General features: G+C 51.3%; 1 protein-coding gene across 2 annotated transcripts in view; it reads right to left on the bottom strand.

Moving 5' to 3' along the window:
• Window positions 1-21,459, bottom strand: part of PLXNA4 (plexin A4) — a 441,960-nt gene that overhangs the window by 355,648 nt on the left and 64,853 nt on the right. For both annotated transcript variants that reach the window (XM_057504773.1, XM_036905591.2), the window contains exon 2: window positions 14,031-15,296. In XM_057504773.1, coding sequence (XP_057360756.1) covers window positions 14,031-15,215 — 1,185 coding nt within the window. In that variant the 5' untranslated portion in view covers window positions 15,216-15,296. The remainder of the gene's footprint in view (window positions 1-14,030; window positions 15,297-21,459) is intronic.

Below are 21,459 nucleotides of genomic sequence, written 5' to 3' on the forward strand. Positions count from 1 at the left end.
CCAACTCTGAGCTCTCCAGGGACTGGGGGAGCCCCTCAGCTCCTCCCACAAGTAGGAGCCGGGAGCAGGCACTGTTCATCTCAGGGAAGACAATGTGCTGAGCATCTGAAACCTCTCTCCTCCTGGTTACGATGGTGGGGGGAGGCCCGGCAGGGAGGCGCAGAGCACCGGCAGGCCCAGGCAGGCCGTGTGCAGAGCAGATGTCTGCTCCCCGCCTCTGAGCGCCTCTGTCCTCTCTTGCGTGGTCTGGGCTGTTGCACCACACACAGCATCTACCTCCTCCCCACCAGAAAACAACCATAGGAGTCAAAGTTGGGAGGGAACTTGAAAGGTCTCATCTGATCTTTATGGTTCTTTCCTAAAATGAGGAAACAGGGGAGGAGACGTGGTGGAGGGTGAAAGGGATGGAAAAGAGAAGAAGAAAGAAAAATGCAGATAAAGGGAAGACGATGTTCTCTTCCCGCTGGACATCGCCCCCGTGCCCTCCCAGGCGTTCCGAGGGCAGCCTAGGGCACGCCGGAACCCCTCATGGCCTTGCGTGTTCCTGCCTTCTTGTTCACAAGGGGTCCTCGTCCAGATTTCCTGAGCCCTAAACTGTGTCGCAGGGACCTCTCCCATTAGCAGTACCTTGCCCGCTGTGACTTAATTTCCGAGTAGATGCTGTCATCGGAAGGAAGTGAGGACAGCTCAGCCTGGCAGTCAAGGCTCTGCCGTCCGCAGCCAGTGACAGCTCCCTGTGAGGTCCTGTCAGGAGTAGGGTTTAGTGTCCTCCCTGTACCGACAGTCACCCCCCACACTGCCTACCTCGTGGGGTTGTCCTCAGGCTCAATGAGGCAGAGGCTGCACCGGGGCTCCTCCCACGGGGGTGGGATCCTCGGACAGCGACGCCGTCTCCCTCGGCTCGCCCGCGCCTTGGTGCTGTCCTCTGAAGGGGCCCCAGGGGATGAAGGTGTGTAGCCAGGCCTTTGACCAGGTGCAGCCCAGTCTGCACGGATGCTGAGGGCCCCCAGCTGTGGCACAAGGGACCCTTACTCTTGTTTCCACAAAGCTGGGCCATGGGGGAGGGATTTTTAACCTTAAAGTAGTGGAAAAACACAGAACTCAGGTTCACGTGGCAGCTCAGTTGCTTCCCAACTGTACAATTTGACACAGGCTTCTCCTGTTTTCTGAGCCTCACGATACTTGACTGGAAAGTAACAAGACAGGCCCATCAGGCGGGCTGGGCGAGGCGACAGGTGTGAAGGCACCAGGTCAGCTGGAAAGCACTTCATCGATGTAAGGTGATATTTCATGTTAATTCTTTTTATGGCCTGAACAATCCTGCCAGAACGGGACGGGCTGGCTGCAGGAAGTGGCCCTCACATGCATCCTGACCAGACCATGGCTGCCTAAACATGCCACCCACTGGCTCTGAGCTGCAGACACAGGCGGTCATAGCACCAGGGGTGGAGGAGGGACGGACCCCCAGGGCCCGCAGACCCAGGGAGGCTGAGATGCAGGGAACAGATGCCAGGGCCACGTGGGCTGGTCTGGGGAGGCGAACTGGTGAAAGCCTTCAGCAGGTGGGGGCTTCCTGAGTACCCTGGGCAATGGGGAGGAGAGTGTCTGCTCTGGCCCTGGCGGAGCCCTCTCCTGGGCCCCATTACCAGCAAGATTAGAGGGGCAGCCAGAGGAGCCGGGAACTGAGTGGACTGGGCTGTAATCAGGAGCCCAGCCCACCTCTCCCACCTTTCCACAAATATCCACGAATGAGCCACAGCCACTTTATCAGGCTTATTTATTAGGGAGTAATTTCATTCTTACAAAGGAAAGAAATAAGGGTCTGTTGGTTGGGAGTATGTGTGCTGTCTATTTGGAAAACCCTATGAACAAACCTTGAAACCTTAGGCAGGGCCATACCCTCTGGGGTCCTTTCTGCCCTCATCAGGAAGATACCAAATCTGCTTTCACAAATTTCCTTGGGGAATTCATGGCTTATAAACTGAGACTGGATTCCAGGGACCCTGAGCTTAAGGATGGGACCAGGTTTTATATAACTTTGTACTCTTAGGTACTGGTTCACAGTAGGTTAAGAAATGTGTGTTAAATGAGTGAATTAATAAAACCCAGAGTTTCACAGTGGTTTACATTGTGGAAGTAGAGCCAGAAAACCTAGGTTTAAATCCCAGTCCCACCACTTCAGGCTGTGTGGCCTTGAGCAAGTTATTTAACCTCTCTGTGCCTCAGTTTATCATTGGTAGAATGGGGATAGTGACAGCAGTATATACTTCCTAGTGCTGGGGGAAGGATTAAATGATTTAATACATGTAGAACACTATCTGAAACTTAGCAAGTGCTACGGGAAGGTTAGCTCTTACTATCGTTGCTCATCCTTGGACAGGCCAGACAACTTGTGTGAGTCTCAGCACCTTTGCGGAAATTCATGGTATCTACTTCAGAGAGGAGCTATCAAGGTTAAAGGGGCTAATGTTGTCAAGATGAAAAAGCAGAGGTGGCACTTCCTAAACATCTATCAGTCCAATGAGGCAGAAGAATGGCCTAGGATACAGAAGATTTAGCACTTTGCATTAGAAATGCAAATATTTGGGTCCTGCCCCAGGTCCGCTGGATCAGATTATAGGGGAGGGACTTGGGGATCTGCAGCTTACACCCTCCCAGGTGATTGGCTGTTCACTGTGTTTGGGGACCACTGGCCTCCATCCCTGGACATCCCCTCTGTGCTGAGGCTGCCATACACCATGCCAGGAGAGAGCAGCCTGTGGCAAGCACAGCTGCCCTGGAGCAGGATCCACAGGACCTGGGTGCAGAGAGGCCCATGGCAGCCATCCAGAGCGGGTGGAGGTGGCGTGGGGAGCCGGAGCTGACACTCCGAATTACAGTCTGATAGCTTCCGGCGCTTCCCTCGCGCACAGCGCAAAGGTTACTGTGCAATTACGTGTCGCTACATACAAATGACAGAGCAGTTACGGTTACTTTACCAATTACAGGGAAATTGCTCCCACTCTGTAGAGAGACTGGCGCTCTGAAAAGCTCCATCACCTCCACAGAAAGGGGATTTTAAACTCTGCCAGCACCCTTCTTCCAGCAGTCTCCCTAGGCTCTGGGGCAGGGCTGAAGTCACCCGAGGACCTCAGAAGCATCTACTGGTTTCTGGAAGGCCAAGGGCTGGGAACGGAGCAGACCTGGGAGACTGGGGGCATCTCCTCTGGCACCTTTGGCACTGCCCCAAAGCCCCATGCCCTGGTGATACGCTCGTGGAACCACTGTCATGCTGACACCTGCACCACTCCCTCGTGCAGGCCTCTGTGGTCAGGCAGTGTGGGGACCCGGTCCCCAATCACCCCTCACCCCACTAGCAGGACCCTCAGCCTGGTCCTTCATGGCATCTCCCCTGCCAAGTGGAGCTGTTCTCACCCTACTCTCAGTTTCCCGACCTTTGCAGAAACCCTACATTGACTCCTTATTATGGGGAGGTCGAAACTACGCCACAGCTCAGTGGTCCAAACGCTGTGCTAATGAGGTAAAGGTCACCAGGTCCAGCCCCCTGTGGGCCAATTAGCTCAGCTCTGGGACACACTTACTTCCATAGCCACAGGCCGTCCCTCTTACCCAGGCATCCACTGTTTACAAATATCCCAAATTGATCCAAAAGAGGCCAAGCAGATAAGCCAGCAGGGATGTGTGGAGGCAGGCGCCTCCTCCAACCAGGATGCAGCTGCCTCCTGTTCTGCACTGGCAGCAGCCAGCTCTGAGCCCACAGTGAGAAATAAGTCAGACCTGGTCCCCTCATGGCTCTGTGGGCATCTCCTGGTCCAGCAAAGAGAGGAATCCTTCCATCCAGAAGCAAACCAGCTCGCCTACCATTCCTGAATATAAGGGTAGCATCCAGCCCCATGCAGAGAAGTCCTAAGCACCCTACACTCACCCCCAAAGCTGGGGGACCAGACAATTATCACAGGGGAAGACGGCATCAGAGACTTGCCCAAGCTCCCCCATGATGGGGCCTTTAGTTGAGTCTTTTCCCATCAAATCTTTTGTTCTCTTAGGCTATTGGAACTCCTGTTTCCATTAGGGGAAACTGAAGCACTAAATGAAGACAACACTATACAGTGTTCCTCACTTATTAATATGCTTAAAAATGTCTAGGAGGGACCTGCTAAGCACAAAGCATGATGTGGGGACTGAACAATATAAAGAAGAAAACGTCTCATCTGTTTCTACCCTTTTCCTGGTCAGGGAGACAGACCTGGTCCAAGACCAGACAAGGCCATGCGTATCCTGCTGCAGTCTGGTGCCCAGTGCTGGGGGAACAGAGGGGCTGACCACCAAGTGCCTGGGGAAACAGCAGGGCTCTGCAGGAGAGGCCATGTCTGGGCTCAGCTCTGCATGCTCCATCCAATGCAGCATACAGCCACTCTTGCACATGTTGTGCTATTTCAGAGAAGGACAGTCATGCAACGTCTTCGGATCCAACAGCCCCATTTTACAGAAGAGGAAATTGAGGCCTCGAGAGTGAAATGACCCACCTGGTGACCTATTGCATGGAAGAGAAAATAGGTGTCAGCATCCAAAATTCCCAGTACAGAGGGAAATACTGGTTTTACATAGAGACTTCCTCCTGAGTTGCTATAAGGTGGCCCCAAGGGAATGTCTTTCAGGATCAAGGGAACTTACTCTCAGGATCAGAAACTGCTCAGAGAATAGCTCATGCTGTCGCTTCTCCTGCCATCCAGGATAAGTACTCTGCCCTTCCAGGATCTCTGAGCAACTAACTCCTCCCAAGGATGCCCTGGGAGTCATCAGAACAGGGCTTCCTCCTCTCCCGGGCTTATCTGTCCCAAGGCGAAGTGAGAGCTAAAGTTCTGAAAAGAAATACAAGTTCTGAGATAAAGAAGATGGAAGCCCATGAGGAGCCTGTTGATGTGGAAAAGATTTTTAGATTCTTCATGTGAAACAGTCCTAAATTTCTTCCCATTAATTAATTACACTTCACACACACACACACACACACACACACACACACACACACACACACACTCAGCATGCTGACCATGGCAGACCTCTGCTGGAAATGGGGAATCAGTGAATTATGCAGGTGGGATTACTTTTTAAAGGGAGATATTGATCAGATAAGCTGTAATAGTTCATGACTAAATACAGACTCTGGCTGTAAAGCTCTGTAGCACTGCAAGATAATGATCACCCATTTATTGGGGGCCACATCTCAAATATGACCACTCCCCCTACGGTGCTAACAAATGTACTGGGGCTGCTGCCCGCCATGCATCTCCCCCTTGAGATGACTCTGTACCCTCCCACCGCAGGGCAGGAGGTAGGCAGAGAATCCTCAGGGAGGTGGCAACATCTTGGGGAGGCTCTAGCAGGCTTAGGTTTACTCTCATCAGAAAGCCTCCATAAAATACTTCCATGTGCTTAAGTGCTTATTTCTGCAACAAAGAAAGAAATCCACAAGACTACTATACAGCCATCCAGTTACTTTGCTCTTCTGCATACAATGTCCTTTCTCTTTGATGAGTCTAACCCTTCCCCAAAAGTCTGCCGGTGGCCCTCACTGGCCCTATGCGCTGACGTCTCTCGAGAGGCAGGGAAAAACTCCATCAGGTGAAGCTTGGCCCTCACACCCTGGTCATGAGCATGAACATCAGAAAAGGCATTCCCATGTGGGAATCAGGCCTCCTCCTCCACTTCGTTACTAATGCATTATCTAGAATGATTCTGTATTGTGTCTTTTTCAATGAGATTGTAAGGGAAATGAATGTGTACGGAAAAAGAGAGGGGAAGCCAGCAAACCGCAGCCACAATAACCTCGTTAGACAAACACATTATGGAAGGGGTTTCATGAAAAGTGTCTCAGGGCTGGAAAAACAAGCCAACAAATTGCTCCAAGGTTCCCAAGAGTCAAGCGCCCTGTCTCTAAGCATCTTAAAAAGGTGGGCACCAAAACACAGGGTAAAAGCTCGTTGTATTTTAGGAGCCCTGTCTGTGTGTCAGTAGGTATATGGCTTCTGATGCAAACATCCATTGAATTAATGCCCTTAACTACCTATGGACCAATGGAAGTGATCTGCTTAAAGGAACACTTATTTGTATACTCATTTTAATACTTCTATGTGTTTTGAGACTATCTGTGGCCTAATTTCACCAGATACGGAAGAGGTCTCTCACTCTTCATAACAAGCTATCCTTCTAAATAGGAAACTAATGCCCCTACTGCAGGCTGTTTTCTTAGGAGAGGAGCATTAAACTAGGCATGCCCTCTGCAGGCCCGGCTGTAACTAACAGCAAACCATAGCAAAGCACACCTCCCAGAAGGTGCTGAGAATAGCGGGCAAAGGGCAGCTTCAACTCAGGCGCCTGGGAGTTGAACCCATGACCTTCTCCTCATTAGTTTGGCTGCTGAAAGCCCTGGATTCCTCCCTCTGAGGAGCAGAGAGGGCCGTGACAACACGACCACAGCTGTGGGTTAGCTGAACAAGAGATCGGGACCCAAACTCCATTGGCCCAGTTGGGCAGATGGCCACCATGATGTGGTTAGTCCAGAAGCCAAAGCTGAACCCGTGGGAAACACCAGGCAAGGCTTCTTGGTGCTGGGAATGGTACCAAGCAAAACCCACATGGGTGCTGGCCCTTTCCTTTCCTACCTTAGCTTCACAGGTCCCCTATGGCTACCTCAAGGGCAAAGAAATCCCCCAGGGCCCATCAACCCCACATTCTGCTCCCCTCCCAGTCTGCTGCAGACAGCCTCCGCTGCCACCACAACTGTAACTGGAGGGGCCACAGTGATTAAGTCTGTGTGTTTCTGGGAAGCAGAGGCCCCAGTCTTCAGGCTGAATTATGGGGTAGGTCATTCCCTTGTTAGTGTGAATAAATTTTATTAGCCCCACTCTGTTGCCGTGCATCTTCCCCTCTTGCTCCTCAGGCCTGTGTGAGAGTCTGGATAATGTCGCCTGCATGCAGGATAAATCAGTCAAACAAATCCCATTATATTTTGGAACCCTGACAGAGATGCCATAATGACACCGAGACGGAGGAAAGATGTGGGCTTTCTTCTCTCCCGCTGATCCCGTGTCATGTACGTGGACAGCATGTGGGGCCTAATCCACTAGGAAAAAATATGAATTGAGAGGCCGCACGGAGAACTCTCTTAGTTGTCCTGTTTTCTTCTCGCCACTAACTTCATTAATGAAAAGAAGCAAGTGCCATGTGCCAATGTGTAGTCATTCCCTTCTGCCTTGCAAAAACTAAGGGGCACCTGAAGGTAACAGCAGGAAGGGGCTGGCTCGACATATAGCCTCTCCTTCAAATGCCTTAATTTAGCATTTGTAACAAGTGCTAGTGGAAAGAAGGCAAACAGGGCACATTGCCAGCTTGGGGCATTGAACATAACATCAGAGTTAGGCACAGCCCAAATCTCTCAAAATCAGATACTGGTTAAGAGAAAAATAAGTATGAAATCATTACCAAGTCCCTTCCTGTCCCATCCGGTGGTTATTATAACCAAAGAAGAACACATGGGGCGGTGCTGTGAAGATGTGTGAGTGCCTTACAATTACAAGGTCCTTGGTGTCTATCATTATTTATTAATGTGTATGTATTTCTCTTAGTCTCAATACACTTTATTATAGGGATATTCTTTTATCACCTGCTTCTTGAAGATGAAATGTAGAATTCAAAGAGAAAGGACAATTGCTCACAGGCCCAGCATCAGATCCTGAGCTGGAAATGGCTGAGACCCAAAGGTCAAAACTCTCAGGCCAGTATCCCGGCCAAGACGCCACCCTGTGAGAATGATGGGCACTGAAGGGGAGGCCCTGACATGCAGACCTGGACTGTTAAGCTGGCCGGTCTGTGTGCTGAGTGAATGAGAGACTCGGCAGTCAATTTGGCTGGGACACTGTGTACTGTCTGGGCCATGTGTGTGTGTGTGCATGTGAGAACTCTCTCTGTATTAGCTGCTTCGTGTAGTGTGTGGGTATGAGGGAGAATTGATTAAGAAAGGGGGAGACAGAAGGCACCTAGGAGATGATGGTGCGCAGAGTGTGAGCATAAGTGAGATGGTGAAACACAGCAGAGAGAACAACAGATAAACAGAAATAAAAAGGGAAATAGGCCACATGAGAAGGCAAGTAAGACCTCCAGCACTGAGGGAACACACATGCACACATAGGGTCCTTCAGGTGTGCACGCTCTCTGCTGGTTCATGAAGAGATGTCTCGGCATAAGGTCATGGCACTGCATGGCCCCACACCCCAACCAGCCACTCCATAAACCTGGTACTGAGGTCATTGCAGCCATGTTAAAATTCCACATATGTGGTTCCTGGCTGACCTGATGGGCTCCAGTGTGGCATTCTGGGAAGACCCATCCAGCTTAGGAGGCCAACCTCAAGCCCCTTCCTCTCACCATGACCAGCATGCTACCCAGGGCTCGGCCACCATCCTGCACTGCAAAGTATACTTAGCTAAGATGCTTAGATTCATTGCAAACCAAAAGGGGCCAAAGAGAGGGAGGTGAGTGGCTTTTCACCTGGTTACCTGAACAGAAGCCATTTCAAGAGGAAAGGGGGAAGACTCGATTCTATAAAGATTGTCGTTGTGACATGGTAGCCCCCAAAGGCTGAACCAGAATTCCAGAGTACAGGCTCAGTAGGTTAGTGGGTGAGTGCTTGGGCCAACGTGAGATGGTTGACTTGGTATGTGGGGAGCATGTTCAGTGGGCCATGGTGTGTGTGTGTGTGTGTGTGTGTGTAGGGGGTAATGCAGTGAGTTGAGGGAGGAGGGGTGAGGCAGGCATGATGAGGGGCTCCTGATCTGAGAGCACTGTGGCTGAGCAGAAAGAGAAAAGCTTGTCCAGCACCGTAAACAACAGGATACACCCCATCTCGTCAGAGCTGCACTGCACTTCCTGCTACAGGGAAAAGCAAACACGGCAGCAGACGGGCAGAAATGGCTCCTGGAGCCTGGGGGGCTGCCTGGCCATTCCGGATGCTCACTCTCATGGAGTTTCAGGATCCCAGGCGCCAGGCGAACCTGAGTGCCTGTCCAGTCTGGGTAGGGAGGCCAGCCTGATCCAGGGGCTGACCCTATCTCCTCCCAGGCCTGCCGGGGCTGCAAAGCCCATGGCTATCAGAATCAAAGGGACAGCAGACACGAGTGGGGTTCTCCTTTGCCCCTCCTCCCTGTCCAACACAAGGTGAGGTTTGGGGTTGAAAGTAAAAAGCTCAGTCCCTTGTGCCTCTGTGAACCTGTGGGACTGGGCAGGGCTGGCAGGTAAGCCACGAAGTCAGACCGATGTCCATTCTGGCCATGGTTCTCAACCAGGGGTTCCGGGAATGAGAGGTGTTTCCAGCTCTTACAGTAACTGGGGAGTCCCATGGGCAGTTGTGCTGTATGGCCCAGGATTGTAAATGCCCCGCACGCCCAGACAGTCCCCGCACCGTGAACTGTCCCACCCAGTTGCCACTGTACACCTCCGAGAAACACCAGCAGGAAAGCTCCAGGCTGAGAATTAGGGTGCTTGGTAAGTTCCGGGCCACCAATTACATGACCTTGAGTGAAGTACTGTACTTGACTTTTCTGTTCCTCCATTTCCTCAACTGGAGAGGATGCCTGCCTTTTCTATTATCCCACAATACTGTTGAGAAAAGAGAAAGAGGTACCGGCCCCCTTTGTAAACTGACCGGAACAATATGAACCCCAGCAATAGCTCTTCGGGTGCTTGGAGGCCACGGCCCTCGCTCCCAGCACTGGGACTTGACCAGGGGGAGCAGTGATTCTGGGTAGCGGCTTCTGCCCTGAGGACCTACATTTTCAATTGGAAGGTCACTCTAAGCTCAAGTCTTGAGCGGAAAATGCAGAAGCTGATCTCTACCCCATCTACCCTCCGCAGCACCAAGCTGATACTGTCTGACTCCTAAGCCCACTTCGCAATTGGTTCCAAACTCAGGGAACATTTAAGTGGTGTGAGTGACCATCACTCCCATGGCCACAGCCACTGTTCCCCTCACACAGGCTGTCATGACCTGCTTGGGTGCATCTCTGTCCTGGACTTGTGGGTTCCTGGAGACTGATGTCATCCTATGATTCCCGGGCATCCACTGGGTGTGAATACATTGCCAAGGGCCTAATAAAGTGTTTCATCCATTCATCCAGAAGCAGAAGGGCTAGTGTTCCCAGAAGGCTGAGGAAGGTTGAGGAGGTAGAGACAGACATGCCTGGGGGCACTGGGATGCCGGGCCTCTTGGTCCATGTGGAACACAGGAGACTTGACTCACAGCAGCATGCTCTCCAGCCTGGATGCCCCAGTCCAGGTAGGGAGCGTCACGGCTCCCAGCAAAGCGCTGGGAGCCATCACCCTGCCCTGCCCAGGGCCATAGCACATGACAGGAGCCAAGCTCCTCATCCCAATTGTTATATGATCTGCAGACAGAAGGTTTCAGAAGCCTGGATGGCAGCCTTCAAGGGACCAAAGAAGAGACCATCCCAGTGCTGAGCAGCAGAAACAGAAATTACATCATTATCATCAACACACCTAGATGCTCATCAGCAAAGGGCCTCAGATTGGTCTTCAGTTCCCTGAATCTCAAGACAAACTGGGACCCCCAGCTGATGCCTCTAGGACCTTCCTTCTGCCCATGCCCATCAGGTCCTTAGGGCAATTTTCAGATGCTAGCCCATTTTTTCTTAGATACCACCTTCCATTCAGGTTGGGGAAAACACAGGAAAAGAATGGCCCAAAAGGCAAAGGTAGAAGCAGCTTCCATGCCCCCCAAGCACTGGAACACACCAGGCTGCTTCCCCAACCTCTGCACCCAACACCCACTCAGAGATTTGTGTTTGCGACATGCATTTACATGTGCAGTGACATATTCCCATGAGGAGGCCACTCACTCCTGGCTGGCCAGCACTTATCTCTGATGTGGGCTTGGCCAGCCTCCCTGACTCACCTGCAATATGAACAACAAGGAGCTCTCTGGGGGCCCACAGTCCGAGGTTCCAGCCCCACAGTCCAACGCAGCTCCCTCTGTGGGGTCACCGGACTATGGCCCACCACGTGGCTCCCTGGATACCCCGAGGCATGGCAGGCCGAGTGCACACAGGTGTTCTCTTCCCACCCCACCCGCCTTCCCTGGACACAGCCGAAGGGGCTGCTAAGACCCAGTGATGGGGCCAAGGGCCCAGGGCTTATGCTGCTCCCAGCTCTGAGCTCTGGAGGCATGATTCACAGAAGGAATGTGAGTCCCAAGAAATGGAGAAGAGTCTGAAGAGTACCACAGGACAAGCGTTCTAGCTTAGGGATGATAAAAATGAGTCACTGGGTGAAAGGTTCAAACCTCCAGTTATAAAATCTGGGATTGTAATATGCCACACGGTGGCTACAGTTAATGTACTCAGCTGTATTTTGGAAGTTGCTGTGAGAGTAGGTCTTAAAAGTACACATCACAAGAAAAAAACTGTTAACTATATGCAGTTACCTAGACTTACTGGAGTGCTCATTTCACAATATATATAAATATCAAATCATTGTTAAACACCTGAAACTAATACAATGGTGTATGTCAGCTATATCTCAATTTGATAAATGAACCGCTGATCATACCCCCTTTCCAAGTTCTTGGAGTTGTAACTATGCTAAAACCCACAGGAAACCCTTACCCTACAAAACACAAGTCCTGAAAGTCAGTCCCCTTGACCTTACACGTCCCTCCTCCATTTTCCTACAGCTGGAATGCCATGGGACAGAGGCCATCTGAGATTTAGTTCCACTTTATAGGTCTCAAGACAATCTTGGACCCAGAGGCAAAAGAAAATGCTGGAGTTCATGTTGTCCATCCCTGACTCAAGGCAGGAAGGGGAAAAGGAAAGGAACCCAACAGCTACGTGAGTGGGTGGAGGAAAAGCTGGATTTACAGACAGTGTGCCCACAAAGGCTCATCAGTGGGCTCAGGTGCCTGGCCTGGCTGGTGACAGTGACACGTGGGGTCTCCGCTGAGGCCAAATGAACCGTAGCCGAGCACTGCAGCAAAGTAACTGGAGTCCCGGCCGAATCAAAGGAAACTGACACGGAGCCTTAAAAGCCAATGTGGCCTTTCAGGCCGGCTGGGGGAGACAGCCCCGGCCCTGTGCGGAGTTTCTGGCCTCTTCCCTTCTGCTCTCAGTCCTGAACTTGCCTCTAACTTGAAAGAGCTAATTAAAGCCAAAGAAAAATCAAACGCTTGTTATCTGGCTCCATTCCTCCCCATCCTGGCATCAGCCTGTCTTCCAAAGCTGTTTGCCCTCTGTTCTCTCCAAGGCCACCACGCAGTGTGGGGACCTGCCGCTCTGCAGCCGTCCCTGATGAACTTTGCTCTGTGTATCATGGCAGGGAGCAAGGGTGGGACAAATGCCTGCCCACGGGCAGCCAGGCTGATCTCGGCAGCTGATTTTACTCCCAAAAGCATTGCCTGAAAAGACAGGGTTTGATCAAGTTTTCTACAAAGGAATGTCCACCAAAAAAAATAATAAAAGCCACCACCACTCTGATCTCAAAAGAACCAGTGCTTAGCAAGCGTACAGCATAAACTTGCCATTTTCTGACACAGGGTGCCTGTGTGCATGCTTGTGAGGGTACCATCGCATATGTGTACACAGGGGTGTGTAGGGGAGGGTGTGTGTGCAAATGTGGCAATGAAGGCGAGGAGGGTTCTCAAGTGCTATCTCTGCCACTCACTCACAAGATATGTGACCTTGGGCGATCCATTCACCTTGCTGGGCCTCAGAGTGAAGGTCTAGACCAGAGGGTCTCCAGGGGACATCCCCCGGCACATGCTGGGTGGCGTGGGTCCCAGTGCCCGCTGAGATCTGCTTGGCAAGTAGCGCTGCTTCATGAAGGGAAACTAACACCTTGTAAGTCAATCAAAGATTAGGAGTCAGAAATCACATCTGTGCCAGTGCATTCTTCTGCCTGGTGTGTGAATTTTTTTTTTCCTCTCTCTACATTAAGATTACAGGATAGCTTTTTCTCAAACTAGGTTCATAATTCTTTTAATGGACAATTAAAAAGAAAAGGAGGAAAGGAGAGTGATCCAGGACATAGAAGATGTGAGCTAAGCCCTCCAAGAATAATTGAGAGAAAAAAAAAATGGACCATTTTAAAAATGAACAGAAATCAAGTCATAGGAAAGCAGATGCTCTTCCTGTGGGGTCACAAGTGAGTCAGGCTGGGAAGGCAGGAGGCTGTGTCACCTGTTGCACCTGAAGTCACCCAGCAGGACAGCAGCTGAGGTCCGGTATGTCCCTCAGGCTCCACTGGTCCCTGGAGGGCCTCCTAACCGACCCTTCCCTCTCCCTCCCTCTGGTCTCCTTCAGTATTCCTGTCACCCAGTGCTGTTCCTGGCTGCTGCCTGGCTGGGAGGTGGCTTTGCCGTGGCACTGAGCACACAAAAAACGCCTCATAAATACACTCCCCTAAGCAAGCTCTGCTTGCCCCTCTATGTGCCCTGGACTCTCACCCTATTTCTTCTGTTCTCATTTTGCCATTTCCTAAAGGTACACAAGGGGCTAAAAAACGTAAATCTCCTGAAGTTCTAGACCTATCCCAAATGTGGAATGATTGGCTCCATTATCCCAGAAATGGTTCTATTCTAAGGCCCCTTCACTCCCCTAAGTAGTTTTATCTACTAGGAGTGATTCGCAGGCCTTGTGGGAAGCAGCAGGATGCAGCGCGTGACGATCTAGCCCTCAGCAATGCCTGGTGCTTACGGCACCTGCCCACCCCATTCCCGCCTATTCCTAGCACTCCCTCCCGTAACCAGTGAGCCAATATGGAATAGAGAAAAGTGCCCTGGTAGGAACTCTGTGTGTTAGCTCCAGCTCTGACCCAGGGTCATAGTCACAGCATGCTCTGCTGGTGATGATCTGAGTCCAGTGAAATCAGACATCCTTGAAATGGGACAGGTGATCCACACCCCACAGAGGCCTCGGGCTGGGGTCCTCCCTCCACGCCATGCCCGCAGGCCCTCCCCGACTCACCGCGCTGCTGCAGGGAATGTCCTTCACCTTGAGCCAGGCCAGGTCCAGCGTGCCCTCGCCCCGGTAGCAGGACTGCAGACGCTCCTTAATGCGGTCATTGATCTGCTTCAAGATGAAGATACACAGGGCCGACTCATCCAGGGATTTCATTTTCCGCTTCTGGCCCTTGGAGAAGACAGTGAAGAGGAGGTCGTCCTCAGGACGTACTCCGAGGGTCCGGGCGAGCACGGCCCCAGCCTTGGACAGGTAGGCAGCCTGCAGCAAGCGGTACTCCACCCCGCTGCGCTCACAGCCAATGGGCACCTCCACATAGGAATTGAAGGCAGTGTCCTCCTTGCAAAGCCTCACGAGCTTGGACGTATAAACCTGTTCCTTTGTAGTGGAGCCTGGGGGTGACACCATCTCAGGCTGGAGGGTCAAAAAGTAAACAAAGTTGCCACTGCTGAAGCCATAGACATAGTAGATGTCAAAGTCAGGGATGACAGTGAAGGTGTCTGAAGGGATCTTAATCATCGAGGCCACAAACTCATCATGGAAGACATAAGCGAACATGCCGTCTGCCTCTGAGTTCTTAGTCAGCTTCCGGCTCGAGATGGTAGGGAAATACTCCGGCTTCCCGTCCACTGCCGTGGCAATGAAGAGCTTGTCGTCCAGGTTGCTGTAGGAGACAATCACTCCAAAGACCGAGCCACTCTCGTTGACCCCCGACAGGTAGTGTTCCTTCTTGTGAAAGGGCTCCCCGAGCTTGAAGAGGTCCTCCAACCTCAGGAGCTTGCAGATACCCTGGTAGAGGCTCCCACAGGCAATCAGCCTGTTCTCCTTATAGTCAATCAGGAGCATCTTGTTGACATTGTTGGTGGTGGTCAGGGGCTCGTGGCATGTCTGGACGATGCGGGGCGGGTAGCACTTGGGGTTGTCCTCGTCTGGCCCTGTCTGGTGGGTCACCAAGACCTTCAGGTCACTGGAGAGCTTATAGATCCGGTTGACGGCCCCCAGGTAAATGTGCCCGGTCCTTTCGTCCACCACCAGGTGGTTGAAGCCCTCGGCAGGCTCTCCACGGAATGTGACAAAAGACCGCTTCTGGGACAGCGGGAGCGGCTGTCGGGGGAGCAGAGTGGAGGAGCCCACCCCTACCATCAGGAGATGGGACAGCAGACAAGTCCAGTTCCAAGGCATGGCTTTCATTTCAGAGATGGGTCCTCACGGCACGGTAGCACTCGGCACAGGAGTCTCCTCAGAGGCCCAGGACTCAGGAGTGAGGGCTCCCTGTGGGAAGAGGAAACATGTGACACTGGACGCCAGAGGAGCGGTTTAGCCTCACCCCATATCTTATCTGGCTGGACCCGCAAAGCATTCCGCACCTTCTAGAACAGAATTTCCCTGGGAAAGCTGGAGGCCAAGGGACGCAGCCCCCATGGGTGTGTGGGACAGCCAGAGCTGGTGGCAGCAGGGGATGGAGAGCACTTCAGAACTGATAATAGCAAAAATAATAGTGATGGTAACAATGAGGACAGTGACAATAATAACGATGATGGTGAGCAGCCATTGCCTGCCGAATGCCTGACTCTGTGTCAGTCACTGTCCAGCACCTTCCAGAGACTGTCTCATTTCACCCGAGAAACCCTTCAGTGTTGGGTATCCTCACCGCCCCTCAAATCCACTCCCTGCCCTTCTCGGCACTCGGGAAGCTGACCTGTGTGGACCATACCTTTGGGCCTCGTCAGGTGCAGCCAGTGGGAGCATCTGCAGAGGGCTGGTGGGAGGGGGAGAGGACAGGGGAGCAGAGGTGTGCTGCCTGCACTGGGTGCCACACTCACCCACAGGTCGCAGGGCTCCCGGCAGGCCTCTCCACGCCACCTCTCTGTGTCCAGGCTCCATGTGCCACCTCCTGCCCACCCCCATGTGGTTCTAGACAAGATAACGGGACCTCACTGTTCCTATCCCCCAATACCACACTGCCTCCTAAGAGCCACACCTTTGTGAAGACCTCTTTGATTAATCTTTGCACAAATGACCTAATTTGGATGTGCTGTTTCCTGCTGGGACCCTGACTCGCAGACCTCCAAAGTAAGTAGTATCACTATCATCACTTTACAGCTTAGGGAAGTTATGTAACTTGCACAGCTAAAAGCTCTAGACGTGGAATCACACCCAGACCATGCAAGCCCATAGCAGTTTCTCATTCTTAGCTGCTAAACCAGCTTACCTGGGGCTGGCATAGATGGTTATAGACACAGTTACTGTTTATATGCAGCTGAGTATTTTAAACAGCTCCTTCTTGGGGACTATGGATGACAGCCCTGGCCCCAAGACTGCACCGACGACAGGGGAAGCTTCTCCTTGTGCCTCCCATTGCTGGACAGGGCACGAGGCCAAATTAAAACCCATGGCCTGGATCCCTTCACACCGTGGTAGCAAACAGGTCCTCTGGGTACACTGCCCAGCTCTGAGCCCTGCTGTCATTTTAATGAGGCAGATCTTGGCTGCCTCCCATAGTGGGACCTCCTCTGAGAGGTTTTCATTAAAGGGAGAAAACAAATGCTTTAAGAAGTGGTCAAGTAAATAAATAAATAAATAACTCCCCGTGGATCAAATAGCTTTCCATCCTAATGACCTCATTCATTTCTATTCAAGATGTTTTCTGTGTGTGTTTCCAGAGGACAGCTGTGAATTTCTTCTAGTTCGGGCGAAATTAGGGAAGGAACGTCCTACGTCATATTTGAGGGCCTCGCGCGGCTCTGTGGAATTTCTCTCATTCACCCGAAATGCCTCAAAAATGGGGTGATGGGAAGAAGTAGACCACTGAGCGACAAGAAAGCCCCTAGCAGGGAGAATGCAAGGTTAGATGGAAACCAGGAGGAGAAAGAGGAAAACAGACTTGACATCAAATCCCAGTGAAACCACAGGTCTTCTCAAGTAAACGTCAGAGGGGGAAGACTCAGCAGACGGTGCTCCCTACAACTAACAACATTCCTGCAAGTCAAGGGCCACCATTCATTCCCCCACTTGGCACACGTTTGCTCAGGGCACACACAGAAGATGTGCGAGATGCCGTGGGATCCGGGAACATCTGAGGCCAGATTGGGCCCTCCGAGGACTCGGACTCAGGTCAGGCAGATGCCACCCAAAGCTAAATTACTCAGGTGGGGAAAAGTGCTGTGAGGGAGGATGGAGGCAGGGATGAGCTCTAACTCGGGTGAGGAGCAAAGCGAAGGCTGTGGGGGCCTCGGCGAGGCGGTGGCCTCCAGGCCGAGCCAGGAACCTGCTGAGCCCATGCAGAGCTGGAAGGGAAGGGCCCCCTGGGGAGGGACCAGCCTAGAAAAGTGAGGGCGTGTCAAACAGTGAGTACACCAGGAGTCTCCTGAGCACACGGTTCATGAGAGTCGGTAGAAGGCAGGGCAGGGAAGAGAGGCCATAAGCCTCGTCACGGTGCCCCTGCCAGGTTGAGACTAAGATGCATGGTGCTGAGAAAGAAACTTAAAGGAAAAGAGCACAGGCCCTCACATTTCCGTGGATTTGGCCTTTGCAGAAAGAACTGCGTTTGGAGCTGAGGGCTGTGGGCTCCCTGAGGGCAGGGAGGGCCTGCCCTGCTCACTAGTGAGCCCACAGCACCAGGCTCATGCCTGACATACATAGCAGAGACTCAAGCACTGTTTTCTGACTGGAGAAAAGAGGGGGTGGATGAAAAGAATACCAGTACCTGGACAAATTACTGTAACCCAGGTCCAATGCTTGCACACAGATTAGCCCACCTGATCATATGACAGTTTGCTGGGGTCAGGACTGTTTTACCCACTTTCAGGTGGGGCAGCTTTAGTTCTGCAAGGGCATGGTGCTAATAAGTGGCATAATTGGGGTTGAAATCTAGGTTTGTATCACTGCAAAACTGTGCTCTTCCCTGAAATGCACAATTTCAGTGTCCAGAATACAGAGCATGTGGAAGCCCTTTTTAATTCACACAAGTCCCCAAACAGAGAAATCCCAGGATATCACCCAACATTACTGCCCCATGAGCTCTGTAGGAGGAAGCAAAGCCCCTGGGAGCCACAAGCGTAACCTGACAGGTAATGGCTATCAGTCAGGCACCACTGCATACCTCTAAAAGTGTTCATGGCTGGAAAGTGCCTGGCACAGGCCTTGGCCTGGCCCAAAGTAAGTGCTTATTAAATAGTTGTTGATAAGATTGAAATAAGATGAAAAAGATTAGGATAGTACCTAAAGGCACCATCTCAATTAGAGTGATGAGAAGTCAGGACGATTCATATTGAATTGTCTGTGCAAATCCAGGATCAGAGAAGAATCCAGAAGTTTTTGATTGGAAGAAGATAATCCAGTTTAATGACTCCCAATCCATGACTTAAAAGACAGGGAAGCTGTGATCCAGGGAAGTTAAATGACATGCAGGTCACATGGTGAATTCAAGGTGGGGAGGGCATTACTCTTGGGTCTCTGGACTCCCAGGCCAGTGCCCTTCCCACTCCCCGAGGCCTGTCTCCTAACTTTATCTGAACCCACTCGGCATCTGCTCCCCACCCTGGGTCTGGAGGAGCCTGCTCTTTGGGTGCCCTATGCTCTGCTGGCTAGTGCAGCTCTCGGGACATCGCCGCCAATAACAAATTGGAGGAGGGCTGGTCATCCTCATTCCAGACAGGCAGAGGCAGGTCAGGGCTCAGCCAGCAACCCTCTGCAGGGAACTTTGGGCAGTCCCTGTATGAGACCCTGCAGGCACGGGGTAAGTGTATCTGCCACACCCGCCTCTTACTGTACACACTCACAGACCCCAAGCCAATCAACAGTTCTCTAGTTTGCAAGAGGCGAGACGAGGAAGCCTGTAATTATGAATTTACTGAGCAGAAAGGTGCCAGGGCTCATTCTCCATCTTCTATTAGGCACTGAAATGAGACACAGTTATGCATCTCAAATACTTATCACCCTCATCTGGGAATGGTGAAATTACCGCGCCTGCAAGGGGGGGAACCCACAGAAAACAATAATGTGTGATGGGAATAACCAGCCTCTCATTTTACATACCACGGAAGGGACTGATTAGGAAACAAATAACAGAGAAGTGGAAGAGAAAGGGAACAAGCAGGGATGGGGGCTCCAGCCTCCCTCACCAGACACCCTACTGGGCACCACTGCAGGGGTGACCCAAGAGCAGTTCCCACCCCAGCTCCAGACCCCCAGGTGGGCAGAGCTGCCAGCCCCTCCACCCCACCCTGGGGCTGCCCTAGGCTGCTCTGTTTCGGAAAGGATGGACTTCCAGCATGGTTCCCATGCCAGGGCTTCCATCCTAGGAATGGATGCCAGGGTGACCCCAACCTAGGAAACCCTCATCCTGACTCCAGGTCCTCCCCACCATTCCTTGCTCAGAAATCAATTCGCTGGTTTTAAAACAAAGTATTGGAAGTAGTATTCAGCCCAACTCTGATTCTTAAAGCCGTGCAATGTCCCTGAGTCACCCCGAGATCGCCCAAGGACTCACTGAGCTCTGCAGAGGGGAAAGTGGTGAGAAGGCAAGAGAAATGAAGGCTCTGAATCCAACCCAAACACACTCCAGTTTTCCCTTCTTTGAAATCAGAATTTAATTCTGAGTGATCTCAGGGGAGATGGGACTCATTTTTAGAAGCTGATCATCATTTTGATTAAAGAAATTGGGGCTGTCTTTGTTTTAAGTGGCAAGTGCTGAAGAGCTCAAACTAATTTTCATGAAATAGCACCATCCTCTCAGGCTCCTGAGTGGTAGAGAAGAAAGTTATTATAGAGTAGTTTAAAATAGCAATTACCTCACAAAATTACCTTCGAGTTTACAAAGTGTTTTCATGTACATTACCTTGTTCTTATTTTATTGTTCATGACAACCCTGGGTAGGAGAGGTGTTTGTACATTTACCTCTACTGATAAGGAAACTGCAGTGTGAGCAGGTACAGGTCCTGGCTGAGGTCACATACAGTCTTGCTGGGACCTGGAAAACTCTGCGGGTCTCCCTCAGCTTCCCACTGTGCCATCCCCGACCCTCTGGACGGAGTCCTAATCCCTAGGGTCTTTGCTATGAGATAACAGAACATTCAGAGAATGCCTTTTAGGATAGCGTGTCGAGAGACAAGTCACCATCCATCAATCCACCAACTGAGCGACTCACATGTTTTTTTTTATGAAATTAAATAGAAGAGAAAAATAAGAGTATGTCATGTTTAGGAAGGACAAGCACAACTTAGTGAGACTTCTGTTCCAGCCATACCTGTGTGTGTATTGAGTTTGATGCAAACTTATTTTTACTGTTGGTCATTGTGGTGGTTAATTGTATGTCAAATTGGCTGGGCCACAGAGCCCAGATATTTTTCTAGATGTCTCTGTGAGGGTGTTTTAAATGAGATTAACATTTAAATCAGTGGACTTTGAGTAAACCAGACTCCTCTCTTATAATGTGAGTAGCCATCCAATCAGTCAAAGACTGAATAGAGCAAAAGACTGACCTCCCCTAAGCCCAAGGGAACTGTGCCCACAGCCTGCCTTTGGATTTGGCCTGCAGCAAGGACTCTCCTCTGAGTCTCTAGCCTGTAGCCGACCCTGCAGACTTTGGACTGGGAGCCTCCATAATTGCGTGACTCAATTCCTCAAAAAACATAAATCTCTCAATAGATAGATATCTCCTATTATTTCTGTTTCTCTGGAGAACCCTGACTAATACAATCATGGTCAAAAAAATTTTGAAAGACACTGTTAAAGATAGAAATAGAGGACATCTGCTGTTTTGCTACCATTTATTTATCCTCTGGGGATCCACGCCTTTACCCTCACTCAGCCCAAAGCTTCTGGGGGAATCAACTCCATCCCTGGTTCTAGGAAGTAACATCACCTGGGCCCAAACCATCAGCACAAAGTGGGAGGCATTGTGGGCGGATGGGGTGGGGGGACTCACAATGATTGGTTCAGGGATGGTGCCTGGTGGGATCAGAATCTCCGAAAGCAACAGACTTTGGGAGAGGTGCAGGCCCGAGAACTGCAGGCACCCTCTCGTAACCACAGGGGAAGGAGGTGGGGTGGGGGTGCTGAAGAGAATGAAGCCGAAGGACTAAGGAGAGCAGAATGGAGCCAGAGGTTGGAAGCCTGGGCCCCAGGTCTGGGGACATCACATACAAGTAGATGAGGGGTGCCGACCTTAGCTCTATGCTTGCGCTTTCCAGTTACATGAGCCAAAGATTCTCCTTTGGCATAAGCCAGTGTATGTTCTGGTGAAAGACTCTTCACCCATACTCAAAAGAAGCCAGGCTTCTGGCTAAAAGAGTAAAGTGTCACACCACACCCTCTCTGACAGACTCTTCCTGCACAGGAGGAAGGTAGCATGCCAAAGAGATCTGTGTCCGCTGCCCAGAGATATAAACTAGAATTTTGCAAAGAGTGAGGCTTTACCACAGGTGAGACTGGG

The sequence above is a fragment of the Manis pentadactyla genome, chromosome 7 (genome assembly GCF_030020395.1).
Source record: "Manis pentadactyla isolate mManPen7 chromosome 7, mManPen7.hap1, whole genome shotgun sequence".
Taxonomy (NCBI): Eukaryota; Metazoa; Chordata; class Mammalia; order Pholidota; family Manidae; genus Manis; species Manis pentadactyla.